General features: G+C 52.7%; 6 protein-coding genes across 6 annotated transcripts; 4 read left to right on the forward strand and 2 right to left on the reverse strand.

Annotated features, from left to right (window-relative positions):
- Nucleotides 1-91: 91 nt before the first annotated feature.
- On the reverse strand, nt 92-1,264 carry CKM354_000924600 (uncharacterized protein; the record flags this gene model as incomplete). Its single annotated transcript, XM_044804659.1, has 1 exon — nt 92-1,264. The coding sequence occupies one exon, from the start codon at nt 1,262-1,264 to the stop codon at nt 92-94; it is 1,173 nt and encodes a 390-aa protein (XP_044660594.1).
- Nucleotides 1,265-1,752: 488 nt separating this feature from the next.
- On the forward strand, nt 1,753-2,928 carry CKM354_000924700 (uncharacterized protein; the record flags this gene model as incomplete). The annotated part of the gene is made up of 1 exon (XM_044804660.1): nt 1,753-2,928. One exon carries the CDS (start codon nt 1,753-1,755, stop codon nt 2,926-2,928), a length of 1,176 nt encoding a protein of 391 aa, XP_044660595.1.
- Nucleotides 2,929-3,542: 614 nt separating this feature from the next.
- CKM354_000924800 (uncharacterized protein) lies at nt 3,543-5,081 on the forward strand (the record flags this gene model as incomplete). Its single annotated transcript, XM_044804661.1, has 1 exon — nt 3,543-5,081. The coding sequence occupies one exon, from the start codon at nt 3,543-3,545 to the stop codon at nt 5,079-5,081; it is 1,539 nt and encodes a 512-aa protein (XP_044660596.1).
- A 398-nt stretch (nt 5,082-5,479) lies between these two features.
- CKM354_000924900 (uncharacterized protein) lies at nt 5,480-6,461 on the forward strand (the record flags this gene model as incomplete). Its single annotated transcript, XM_044804662.1, has 2 exons — nt 5,480-5,561; nt 5,620-6,461. The coding sequence occupies 2 exons, from the start codon at nt 5,480-5,482 to the stop codon at nt 6,459-6,461; spliced, it is 924 nt and encodes a 307-aa protein (XP_044660597.1).
- Nucleotides 6,462-7,056: 595 nt separating this feature from the next.
- CKM354_000925000 (uncharacterized protein) lies at nt 7,057-9,284 on the forward strand (the record flags this gene model as incomplete). Its single annotated transcript, XM_044804663.1, has 3 exons — nt 7,057-7,221; nt 7,341-8,877; nt 8,941-9,284. The coding sequence occupies 3 exons, from the start codon at nt 7,057-7,059 to the stop codon at nt 9,282-9,284; spliced, it is 2,046 nt and encodes a 681-aa protein (XP_044660598.1).
- Nucleotides 9,285-9,628: 344 nt separating this feature from the next.
- Nucleotides 9,629-12,862, reverse strand: CKM354_000925100 (uncharacterized protein; the record flags this gene model as incomplete). Its single annotated transcript, XM_044804664.1, has 1 exon — nt 9,629-12,862. The coding sequence occupies one exon, from the start codon at nt 12,860-12,862 to the stop codon at nt 9,629-9,631; it is 3,234 nt and encodes a 1,077-aa protein (XP_044660599.1).
- Between the last annotated feature and the right edge of the window lie 165 nt (nt 12,863-13,027).

Consider the following 13,027-nt stretch of genomic DNA (forward strand, 5'->3'; position numbering starts at 1 on the left):
TACATGCTCGCATGCAGTTTGTGCAAAATGCCGGTCACGGCCAGCACAGAACGCCCATTCGCTGGCGACGATGTGCTTCTCCGAATGCGCCTCAGCCTGGCGTGGGAATGTCGCCGTTCCTATCAATGTCAGCGGCGCATGAGCACTCGACGAAGTCCTCCAGCTCTTCGCTGACAGTCTTGAGTTTCTCTTTCACAGCTGTGACGCCTTCGACGCCCACAATATGCCGGGCGGGCGGATTGTCGTGGCCGCCGATGGCCGCGACTGCGTGCACAGTTTCGGCCACGAGTCGCTCCTTCATGCCTCTGCTGAGTGGGGCGTAGAGGCTCTTGACCTCGCTCGAATACAGCTGATCACCAGTAGTTGGCTCAGCGGAGCCTTCGATCTTGTCCAGTAGGGAGGAGAGGATGTTTCGCGACAGCGGTGCTGGGTTGTTCTCATCGGTATAGCAAACCATCGGAGGTGCTGAGGTAATGCGGTGGGTGAGAACGTTGACCTCCATGTTTGGCTGCACGATGGTCATGCGAATGTTAAATGGAGCAATCTCATACGCCAGACTGTCGCAGTAGCCTTCGATAGCCCACTGGCTCGCGCAGTACATGCTCAGACCAGGAGTACCTAGATGTCCTGTAACAGCTGTCATCAGCACAATATGGCCGTTCTTCTTCTCTCGGAAGACAGGCAGCGTCGCTTTGATGATGTTTACGGGCCCAAAGAAGTTCATCTCGAACTGATCCTTGACCAAGCTCAGAGTCCTAGGGCTCTGCGAAAGCTCCTCTACCGTGCCCACCACGATTTCAGAATGGCAGCAGAATAGGATGTCGACTCGTCCGAAGCAGCGCACAGCTTCTGCTACTGCAGACTGGCACTGACCCATGATCTTGACATCCAGCGCTACAACACGCAGTCTGCTCTTCCACAGCTCTCGTTCGCGCTGCTCTTTCTCCAGTCTCTCCTTTCCCTTTTCCTTCCTCGACGTCTTTCCCTGCTCATCGGGCTCATCGTCGTCATCCTGGCCATCTCTGGCAGCAGGAGGAGCGCTCAGCTCTTCCAAGAAGTCCTTGAAGTCTCTACTCCTCTCTTCTTCTCTTTCAAACTCTGTGGGCTGAACGCCTGCCGTGACATAATCACCGTGTGCCAGCAAGTGTCTGCAGAGGGAGATGCCAATGGGGCTGTTGGCGCATGTCAAGAACCATACGCGCGGAGCATTATGCGTGGGAAACTTGGGCGTTCGAGGTAGCTTGATCTCACTGGGAGCAGACATGGCGTCGCTTCCTCCGGCGGCGTGGAGCTCGGGAGCAAATCAGACGACCATGCTACTGTTGCCCTTGTTCACGAGAGAGCGATGCTACGATGAGGAGTCTCTGTGATGCATCCGATATTGAGACCGTGAGAGCGAATCAAAAGGCCGCCGCGACATGCAAGGGTCGCTGTCGCAGAAGCGATTGAGTTTCGCTTAGCAGAAAGCTTGGACGACCTCGACGCGGCTAAAGCAGGCACGCCAGCTCGCGCGTTCGTCTTCTTCTGACTTTCATATGACAGCCACTGTTTGCTTGAGCTTGATTGCATGTCGGCAAATCCACATCGCTCCTGGTGAAAGCACTGCTGTGAAGGGAAGCACTAGTGAGTCACCGTGGTGCTGGTGGGAATCAATTGGCGCGTCAGCAGGCCGCATACCGTAGGACTGGCTGAGCTCGCTCTTCGACAACCGTGCCACTTGCTCTACGCCTCGCGGCCACTGATTTGCCCAACATGGCGACCACATCTACCACACAACTGGATGAACAGGTCTACACCTTCCCACCACTCATTGAGTGGTGGGTCAACACCATGGGCCAGAAGGCTATGGACGAGAACATGATCCATCGTTACATGAGCGAGTCGCCTTTCTTCGAGTGGAGCAGCAAGAACGGGCTGCTCTTTGAGCAAGGCAAGTTTCACAGTCCGACTCACGACATGTGCAATAACCGCAAGGCGCTGGAGGACAACTTGCGGGGAAGAGTGGGTCTCGAGTACATGATTGTCCAAGAACCACAGCCTGTAGCAGACAAGGAACTCGCTGCGCAGGGAATCACAACGGGCATCTATGTGATTCGCAAGCAAGATCGCCAGCGAGCTCCATCTGGAGCGCGAGTACGACCTCCTGGTGTGATCCTCGAAGGCAATTGGGAGTTGACCGTACTCGGTACATATTATACCATGGGTCAGAACGTATATCAAGCGCCAAACATGTTTGATGTAGTGGAAAACCGACTTCTCTCTGCTGCAAGCAGCCTCAACAAGTTCATTGATGCTACATCAATACTGCCCAGGTACGCACCTGCGTCCGGCTACACTTATCTGCCACCAAGCCAACCGTCGAAGCGAAACGGTACAGGCTCCATAGCTGGATCGCCGGCTGGGTCGCGAGAAGGCAGCGTTGTACCGGGCCTAGACTCGCAATCATTCCGTTCAGGATCTCTGCTTCCGGAATCAAACGTGTCAACCTCCAAGGCAACTTCAGACCATGATCAAACTCGGCTCTTGGCAAGCTCGTTAGCGATGTCCATCAAGTATGCTCACGACTACACTGATGAGAATCCGCTCGTGGGTGAGCCTGGTAACTTCAAATTTGCCATGACAGAAGCTGCCGTGAAGAAGCGCAGGGCTGAGGAAGAAGCCGCTGCAGCAGAAGCCCGTGCAAAGAAAGAATTGGCGTCAAACAGTCGCGGTGTCTCTCCGAGACAAGACAGTGCGTCTCCCAAGGCAGACAAGGCTGTTGCACCGGCTGCCTTTTCCACTGAGACCAAGCTGAAGGCCGAAGAAAAGCGCAAGAACAGCGCGTCCGGAGGGAAAAGGAAGAAAGACCGAAAGAAGGGCATGAGCAGCGCGGGTCCTTCGCCCACAACTCCCGGACCCAGTACTGCACCGACGCCGAAAGCCAGTTGAAATGATAGAGATATCGGTCATCTTGACTGCTCTTGGACACCGTCTTGATATCAGGCCTACCCAGATCGTGTATCCCGGCATCATCATACAAGCGTTCAAGGTTACCACACGCATGAGAACCACAACCTGAACGGCAACTGAGCGCTGCGAACGCTAGGTTCCGTATGACCTCTTGCGTTGTTGGCTGAAGAAACTCGCCGAAACTTTTGGCGAGGGTCCGACGACATCGTCTCCCGTCAGCAAGCGAGCAGAGTGTTGGATATCTATGCCGCCGCTCTTATTCACCTCTGTCGCAGGATACCCGTGAAGGTGATACTAGGCAAGTGGGGAAAGGCCTTGCGATCTCAGTCGCTGGCAATGAAAGGAAGCAGACTGAGCTTACACAACAGCCAGCTGAGATAGGATTGATTAGGGTTTCGTCATGTTAGCTCTTGGCGCATTATGAGGATCGTAGCAATAGGAGCCGTAAGCCTGGTGCAACAGCTGAACCTCAGCTCCATTACAAAGCAATAGCCCAGAATTATCCCTTCTCCGAGTAGATAGGGAAGACCAGCTGTTGGCGTATTCAAGCCGCCAAATTCTCACCAACAACGAGTAGGTCCTGCCAATAAATTATGGGATTGTCAGCACTGTTCGAGTCTTTCCGGAATAGTCCTGTGGCGATATTTGTATCCCTCTTCGTTGTATTACTCGCATCCTATGCGATATACCAGCGGCAATTCCATCCTCTCGCAAAGTACCCGGGTCCACTGATTTGCTCGCTGACGGACTTCTACAAATCGTGGGCAACATGGAACGATTGCATTCCAGAGGAGATGATTCGTTTGCACGAGAAGTACGGAGACGTGGTCCGCATCGCGCCAAACGATCTACACTTCAATCAGCTGGAGGCAGTCAATGACATCTACAAAAGAGGCTGGCAGAAGGGAGAATTCTACAGAGGCTTTGATCAAAGAAATCCGGGGCTCTTCGCCGAGCCCGATGAAGGAATTCATGCCAGACGTAAACGAAGATTCGGCGCTAACTTCTCGGAGAAGTCGATCAGGGAGTATGAGTCCATCATTGACTCTCGCTATGCCGTTCTCCGAAAGCAGCTGGACCGCTTTGCAAAGTCGCGGGAAGTCTTCGACCTGCGGAGATACATTACATATGCCATCGTTGACATTCTAGGATGCCTTGCATTCTCTCAGTCGTTGGGCAATCAGCATGCAGAAGACCCAAAAAAGATCCCTCGCGTCTCGGAGTTCCTGTGGGCAAACTGCGTCGCAGGCTCGGCTCCCTGGCTCGCACCCTTCTTAGAATGGATAAGGGATCATGTACCGCCGTCCGCAGAGATGGCGGAACTGCTGGAGGGGCGCAACACGATCATAAGAATGGCAAGCGAAAACGTCCAGAGGAGATCAGCAATGCCAACAGAGGAGCCAGACATTCTTGGCAGAATTATCGCGGCAACAGAAGAAGGATCTGGCAAGAAGTTGTCGCACAACCAAATCATGGCAGAATGCATCGATCTCATCGTGGGTGGGACACATACCACGGGCAACACATTGCATTTGCTGTTCGCCAACCTCGCCCGGCATCCCGAGTCCTTCCAGCAATGTGTTGACGAGATAGATCGGCACCTACCAGCGCTTAGCGAAGGAGAGCCTAGTTGCAAGATCATGGGACTCGAGGAAAAGCTCGAATTCGTCAACATCTGCATTCTAGAGAACTTTCGCAAGGATCCTGTGGGAACATTCAACATGCCTCGCGTTGTTCCTATTGGGGGTGCAACGATCGCGGGACACTTCGTTCCAGCTGGTACGCAGGTGAGCATGAATATCCATGCTTTCCATCATAACGAAGCAGTCTGGGGTAAAGATCATGGCGATTTCGATCCAGCAAGATGGTATGATGAGAAGAGAGCCAAGGGATTGGAAAGTCTTGTGATACCATTTTCTGTCGGGAAGAGAGCCTGTGTGGGTCAGAATCTGGCGAGTGCGAATATCTTGAAGATGTTCACGACATTGTTGAGGTGTTACGAGTTCGAATTTGTGAACAGTGATGAGCCTATGGTGGTAGTTAGTCATGGTGATTCGGATTTGAGAACTCCGGTTTTGGTGAAAGTCAAGATGAGAGGAGCAGGGTACACAGGACCTGTGCCGGAGGAGTGAGCTTGTTATTTGTGATGCCACAGTAACAGTCTTTGCTCATCAGCCAGGCTTCTGTCCCAATTGCATCGCAGGAACGTTCTTGAAATGTGCTCGAGCTCCTACGCGAGATCGTATCAATGTGTTGAATCCAGTATTTGTGCCTTTCCCATATTTTCCTCAATGCAATTCTGATTCGATGGCTTGGCAGAAAGTAATGTTCAGAATGTGGTGATGGAGCACGTGGACTCGGTGGAGAGTACAGAGAAACAGGGGTCCCTGCTCAAGCTTCGGCGCATGGGCAGTTTCCGAGTCGGACAAAATTATCTGAGCTCTTGCGTGCTGCTCGACTTTCTTCACAATTCTCGCACGGCCGATACTGAAGCATCAGTCAGTCAGGTTATCGAGACCACACATTCGCTATGTCGCCGTCACTTCCATCGCCCAAGGCCGGCGCTGGCCAGGTTGAGAAGGAATCCGGCGTCGCGCGAGTCCTCGGCGCTGGTACGATGCCGACATGCACTCGACTCTTCGAGTAATATGCACTGACACGCCATTGCAGGTTCTGCTGGTATCGCCGAGCTCGCTGTCTTCCACCCTGTCGACACGATAGCCAAGCGATTGATGTCCAACCAGGGCAAAATCTCAGGAGCCGGTCAGCTCAACGAAGTCATTTTCCGCAAGCACGCCGGCGAACCTTTCGTGCGACGATTCTTCACCCTCTTCCCCGGTCTCGGATACGCGGCAGCGTATAAAATCTTGCAGAGAGTGTACAAGTATGGAGGACAACCATTTGTGCGCGATTACTTGTCGAAGAACCATGGCGCGGCGTTCGAGAACACATTTGGCAAGGGTAATGGAAAGGCTATCATGCACGCGACTGCTGGATCGATCATTGGAATTGGAGAGATTGTCCTGCTCCCATTGGATGTATTGAAGATCAAGAGACAGACAAATCCGGAGGCTTTCCGTGGACGAGGCGTGTTGAGAATTGTCGCTGACGAGGGTTTCGCGCTTTACCGGGGATGGGGATGGACAGCTGCCCGAAACGCGCCTGGCTCTTTTGCGCTCTTCGGTGGTTCAGCGGCCGCGAAACAGTATCTGTACAAGCTCGAGGACTACAACAAGGCCACATGGTTGCAGAACTTCGTCGCCTCGGTCGCCGGTTCGAGCGCGTCGCTCATCGTCTCTGCGCCATTGGACGTTGTCAAGACAAGAATCCAGAACCAGAACTTCGAAGTCAAGAAGTCCGGCTTAAAGATTGTCTCTGACATGGCTCGACATGAAGGACCGTCGTCCTTCTTTAAGGGCCTGGTGCCCAAGCTGCTCATGACTGGACCTAAACTCACCTTCTCTTTCTGGCTGGCACAGACACTCATCCCGCTCATCAACAACAAATTGTGAGACCTGCAGCAGGCATGGCGTTTTGGCGCAATGGATCACCACGTTGCCTACGATAGAGCATGAATGGGGCATTTGTTGATGAGTAGAAGGGTACGTCTGACATGCAGCACAGACGAGTTTGTATGAGCGTTTTGTAATTTCACTTGTTTGCATTCTTACGAAGTTGTACATAGATCTACAACGCAAGATGCTAATTGAATAGCTCACGAATCATCTCAACTCAGTGCCGAAGCAGCCGAGCAATGCGAGCAATCACTTCTGTCATAGTTGGTGCAGCGTCGAAGCGTCAACAAGTCAGACAACGTACGAAGCTTGGCAGCAGCCAGTTCTGCACCCGTCTGCAGAGATGTCGAAAAAGACTTCTGCGGAGCGCACCGCGATGCCTTGGTTGTGGTGATGATCTCAGAGGCACATGAATGTGCCTCGTCACGGGAGCCGATCCCCAAATCATCCAAAAGAAAACAGAAAGGCTGGACCACCGGAGCGATGCGCAAAGTACCCCTCAATTCTGGCTGCGAGATCAACAAGATCTAAAGTATGTCCTTATCGCAAGAATTTGAAGAGGCCGAAAGTATGCCCTTCAGTCAATACAGCGATGGACGGCCAGACAAACGGAGTTGGAGATGCGAGCAAAGGCGTTCAGCCATCGATGGTCAAAGAGCTCTTTGGGATACCTCATGAACGCGGAGGTCTCACCTGGCTCGACGAGTGTCCGGAATACCTGAGCAAGACAGCAAGCAAAACTCCCGACCACGCTTTGGTAAGCCTCTGCGACATGCTCATGTCAGACACGAGAAGGGCACGAATGCTGAACACAATACTGGAATCACTTTCACACAGAGAGTTTTTGGGCAATACTAACCTTACGCTTTGCGCTAGGTGACAAGATATCAGGGCAGGAGATCCGAAGGCGTCAGAGCGACATTGGAGCTTTTCCTGGCCGCGATCAATGTGCAAAGTCCATCATTGAGGCAGCTGGTGCGTGGCCTGCTTGGAAACTATCCGGGCGAGAATATTGATGCACAAGATCTTGAGTTCAAGAGTCCGTTTCATCCATTTTTCCATCATTGGGCATCTCTGGTGTCAGCCAACGACAAAGCCCATCAAAGTCACAGCGAACAGGCAGAGCAAATTAACGCTCTGATAGAGGTACTCGGCGATGAGTTCAAGGACTCTATAGCGGATGCTCAAAGTCTTGCGAATAATGGAAACACGACTTTCAGCCTGCTATGGACTCTTTTTCCTCCCGGATGTCCTGTGTTTTCCGAAATTAATGGCAAGACGCATTGCTTTCTGGTCGACAGCTACAAATACTTGATGGCTGAGCACCCACCAACTCTCGCTGTTCACCTTCTCAGTCTGGACTATGACGGGTCACGATATGGCTGGCAGAAATCTGCAAGATTCATACCTGCCTTTTCTGGGAGCACGAAAATTCTCGCATTGCCTGTCATACCGTTTCATTTTTATGAAAATGCGGGACCTGTCCTGGAGACGCTGTACGAGCGCGGCAGTGTAGCCGTGGACTTGACAAGACAGGCGCCAGCCTACAGATCCTACGATGGATCAGTGCGACTCAACAAGAGCGGTGACTACGATTTCGAGGACGTTGAAGTTTTCGTGAACGAACGCTTAATGATCGAGCCTAAAGTGCACTCGCAGCAGGCCAGTCAGTATAGTCCGACAGTCTACACCTCTCCGCATAAACTCGAGTTCTTGCTGCAACGAGATCCGCATACGAAAATAGCCCGAGAAGCGGACAACAACAAGGAAGAGACGGGGCTTCTTTCAATAATGCATATCTTGAATATGCACATCGTGCTCAGCCTGGGTCAGAACAAATTAAAGCCTTCGCAATCGGGAGAAACTGATGATAATTCATTACTCAAGAGCCATCGATGGACCGAGGCTCTTTTTGGTCTGCGACCAGAAGTTTTCTGCCGATCTGTCGTTCGCGGATACTTGCTTGGTTCAAAATGCTGGGCTGAATTCGAAGTCGACAACATTTCGCCCATCCGATGGAATGACAATGCATTTGAATCTCTCGTCGTGCCGCCAGCCCGGAAACGCTTACTAGAAGCACTAGTCCGACAACAGAAACTTCACAAGCAAGACTTCGACGATGTGGTGCAAGGTAAAGGTCAAGGGCTTATCATGCTTCTCAGTGGGCCTCCTGGAACTGGCAAAACTCTCACAGCAGAATCCGTGGCAGACCATTTGAGAATTCCGCTTTATGCAGTCAGCGCGAACGAGCTTGGCGATAGTGCGAAGGATATAGAACATCAATTTCCATCTGTGCTCCGGTTAGCTGCCTCCTGGGATGCAGTCTTGCTCCTGGACGAAGCGGATGCATTTCTCGAGAAGCGAGCTCCGCAAGACACTCCCGGTGCTCGAGAACGTAACAAGCGAGTAGCAGGTGAGCACCCTTCAACGTCATAGAAACCAATGCACGATAACATCCATACTGACAACATCACAGCCTTCCTCCGCATCCTCGAATACTACCGCGGAATCCTCATACTCACAACCAACCGCGCAGTAAATTTCGACGATGCATTCTACTCCCGAATTCACCTAAGTCTGCCCTTCAAACCCCTTGATCATCAATTTCGAGAGGACATCTGGAAGAACTTCCTTCGTGGTTCCGAAGTCTCTGAGTCCGAGATCTCAGAATTCGCGAAAGAAGAGATCAACGGAAGGCAGATCAAGAACGTCGTGAAAATGTCGCGGTTGCTGGCGCAAGATAATGGTGGTATGCCACTGCAAGCGAGTCATGTGAGAGATGTATTGAGTATCACGAGGGAGGATGTGGAAGGGCAATAGTTGCGTAGACACGGTTGAAACCGGGCGTTCGTAGAAGACCAAAGCGGGGCGTCTCCAGTCTCTCCTAGATCCAGTCTCTTGCAGGACAGTGGTATCTATGGCCAGGCTCTTCAGTTGCATGAAATTTCTCACCTTTTCAGAGAAAGCAGGGCGGTCTGCCCATTGATCTGAAGTTGAGAGGAACAGTTCTCGTGCTGCAAACATTTCTCCTGGGTATCACCTTACATGCATTACATTATATACGCGAGCAGTTGGATCTCAGCCATTAGCTACAAGTCATAGCAATCGTACACGGCTCGAAGGCCGTATGAACAGAATGATCTTGAACACGTGCCCGCTCACAATCAATTCGTCTTCCCTTTTTGAAACGCATCTCGCAGGTTCGGTGGCAGGTTTGCCATGAGTTGTTGGGCATCCTGTCTCATCTCCTCAGCCTGTCCCAATTGTCCGCTCAGCTCAAGCGTATCGGCGTACATTCGAGTTCCCACAGCTCTCCAAAGCTTATTATTATTCTTGCCGGCGAGTCCCCGCGCTGATTTACCAGAGCTAACGGCTTGCTGTCCGACAATGTTCTTGAACCACGCATCGGTCATAATGTTCATGACACACATCAGAAGTTGATCGTTCCCAACAGCCTGAGCAGCTTTGACGCTGCGTTGCAGGATAGACTTGGTATCGATGATCAGTCCGCCCGCTCGCTGCGAGGCCACAGCCTTGAGCATACAAAAGAGTGACTCCATTGCTCTGCTGCCGTGCTCACCGCCATCGCTATTCCTAGTGACGATGCAGTAAGGTTCGGTCCAGTCTAACAGCAGGCCAGCCTCTTCACTCTTGCCCTGGGAATGAAGAATTTCGACGCTATTCAATGCCGAGAGGACTTTGATTGGGTTCATTGGAGCCATATCGCTTTTTGTGCTGCCGAGTAGGGCTACCTGCAGCACAGGTGAGCGGTACAGTCGCAACGCCTCTTCAAGGTCCCCTGAGCCGTGCTTGACGACAGCATCCAGATATGTGGCCAAGGTTGTGAAAGCCGCATCGGGTGCGCCTTCGAGCTGTGGAAAGTCCTTCTCACGATAAGCCTGCAGTGCATTGATGGCGTGAGGCCAGTCCGAGATGCCACAAAAAGCGAATGCGATATAGAGCCTCGCTGTGGCCCGTAGTGAGACTTGCATCTGCCATCTCGACGTCGCAGCACTCAAGGAGAGCGGCATATCCTTCGGCACTGTCCTACTCATAGTAACGACGTGGCTCAAATATTTGGCTGCCTCTGGTCCTGTACTGCCGTCAAGTTTTGACAAGCCACTGATCAAATAGCCGACAGCGTATGCCTGCTGTTTGGTGAGCCATGAGAATGCGAGACAAACATCACCGTTGGGGCCCTGCTGAAAAACTCCGCCTGAGTCGGCCTCCAACTCAGCATATTTGCTGTGACCAAGACTGATGTGAAGCGCACAACCATCTCTATTGGTCCATGCTTCATCGTGCGTGCCTTGATCGAGCTCCAGTTGCATCGCTTGCACTTTTGAGTCGGCCACCTTGCGATTGAATCGAATGAGGGAACATCCGACGTCGAGGTAGTTCAAAAGAGCTCTGACTTGCGGCATTGCTTGCATTTCAGGTGTCAACTGATGCATTCGCGCGGAGGCCATCGCCCGGTTCGCAAGATCGATGCTATCAGACGTGCGAGCCCTTAGGTGTACCAGCGCTTCGATTGTATGAGCAACGATCTGCACAGAGACATGATAGTGTCTGGTCGCCACGGCCGACAGTGCACTCAAGTAACGCACCAGTGAGACTGTTTCGTGATGGTTGTCTGGAATCTGAAGTCCAAAAGACACACGCAAGAAATGGAATGCGTAGACCCAATGCAGGAGCTGCAATTTCTCAACTTCGGCTGTTGTCCTCTCCACGGTCTTCATGGCCGTCTTGAACTTGCGGCTCTTGAACCAAATTCTCGCCATCAAGTGATGCATGGCATATTTGAGGTCCGTCAATCGTGCACGCTCGCACAGAGAGATCCCTTTACTGAGACACTCCTCTGCGTCAGTCAAGTTCTCTGTCTCTTCATAGAGAAGACTAGCGTATCTCAGCCGAATGCGGGCCTCTTTGCGTGGGTCGGTGATGCGGTAGTTTTTCAGCACCGAGTCAAGACAGCCCAGACCTGTAGACAGTAAATTTTGATACTGATCCAATAACTCGTCAGATGCCTCCTTTCCGGACAGAGGGCCAGTTATGCTGTACGCAGCACTGATGTAGTCGTCAGAGAGAGCAAGCAGAGCGGCTTGGTAATCGACGCTTGTCAGCGGCGTGGGTGCTGGGGGCAGTTGAGAGGATGCCAGCTCCGTCAGTGGCGAGGAAGCGGGTACCGGCCTGGATTGGTGCATTTGGCGAGGTGACTTGGAGTCCAGCTCGTGCTTGACAGATACGGCACGCGGCTCAGAATGATTGTCAACTGGCAGAGCAGTGCCATCATTGGACCTTCTGCGCTTTGGCGAACGGGCTTCGGGGTGCTCAAGCTTGATAGACGGGCGTTGAGGCTGGGCCTTGATCGTAGAATTTGGTCGCTGCAGCATAGAGGGATCAACCGTGGTGGTTGATGCAGTAGACTGGACCTGACCGGATGATGATGGTGGCCTGAAATTGTTCTGCGGAATCGATGGTCGCTTGGCTTGTGTGGGTGTCTTGACTTGATGTGAGCTGTGAGCCATGCTAGGGGTCGCCTGCTGAAGATTGTTGTGCTGTACAAAATGTTCGACAGTAGGCTGGCCCGGCCGATCATTCATGACTCGATTCTGCACAACAGAAGATGGACGCTGCTGCGAGTCTTGGCATTGCTTGTGGTTTTGCGAGGGCATAGCTTGCGAAGGCATCCGCGCTTGACTGTATCGTTGACTCGGCATTGGCCTATTCATTTGTCCCTGGGCCATCTGCGAGGACGGTTGTCCAGGATGAGAGACTTGTTGATGAGATGGCTGCGGCGGCGGCTGCTGCTGCTGCTGTTGCTGGGCTTGCTGTGCCATTGCATAGGGACTGCTGCTTGCTGGTGCCCTGCTGGATGGCCCTGATGTCTCATACGGTGACGGCGAGGAGGGATAGTGGGCCCATTGAGGTGATGCCGCTGGCTGCCTGTGAGATGCTTGCAGCCGGGGCGTCTGCTGATTCTGAGACGACTGAGACAGCGGTCTCTGCGCTTGCTTGGCCTGTTGCTGTGCGTAGAAAGTCTGTTGCTGCTGTTGTCTCGGCTGAGGTGGCGGCTGAAAGTGATGCAGAGGGTCCGGTGAGTATTGCACGTTTTGCTGTATGAGAGCAGGCTGAGATGGTGGCGACAAGTACTGTTGTTGGCGTCCAGGCTGGTTCGGCGTTTGGTAGAATGATGTCTGGCCTTGGCTCGGGTCGAAGGCCTGAGGCGTGGCGTACGGAGTGTGCCAGTTTTGTTGGTAGGCGTGCTGCTGAGGCGGTCGCTGCTGCTGCGGTTGCTGCTGTTGCTGCTGGTGTTGGAATCCATATCGTGCTTGCCCATATTGTCCTGAGTGATTGCTATAATTATATTCCGGCACGTAGCCGTCTTGGTACGGCATCTTGCACCATCCGCCGCCTCACATGCTATACTGTGAGCATCGTCTATTCTTCTTGTCCATTCTCTCCGCCAACGTCTCGGTCGAAGTCAGAGTGGAGTGGAGGTCGCGCTTGTGCCCACGCGATCGCGTCTGACAGGGGTCGGACTTGTCTCCGCCCGCCCGCAA

This window comes from Cercospora kikuchii (assembly GCF_019650295.1).
Source record: "Cercospora kikuchii DNA, contig_00006, whole genome shotgun sequence".
Classification (NCBI taxonomy): domain Eukaryota; kingdom Fungi; phylum Ascomycota; class Dothideomycetes; order Mycosphaerellales; family Mycosphaerellaceae; genus Cercospora; species Cercospora kikuchii.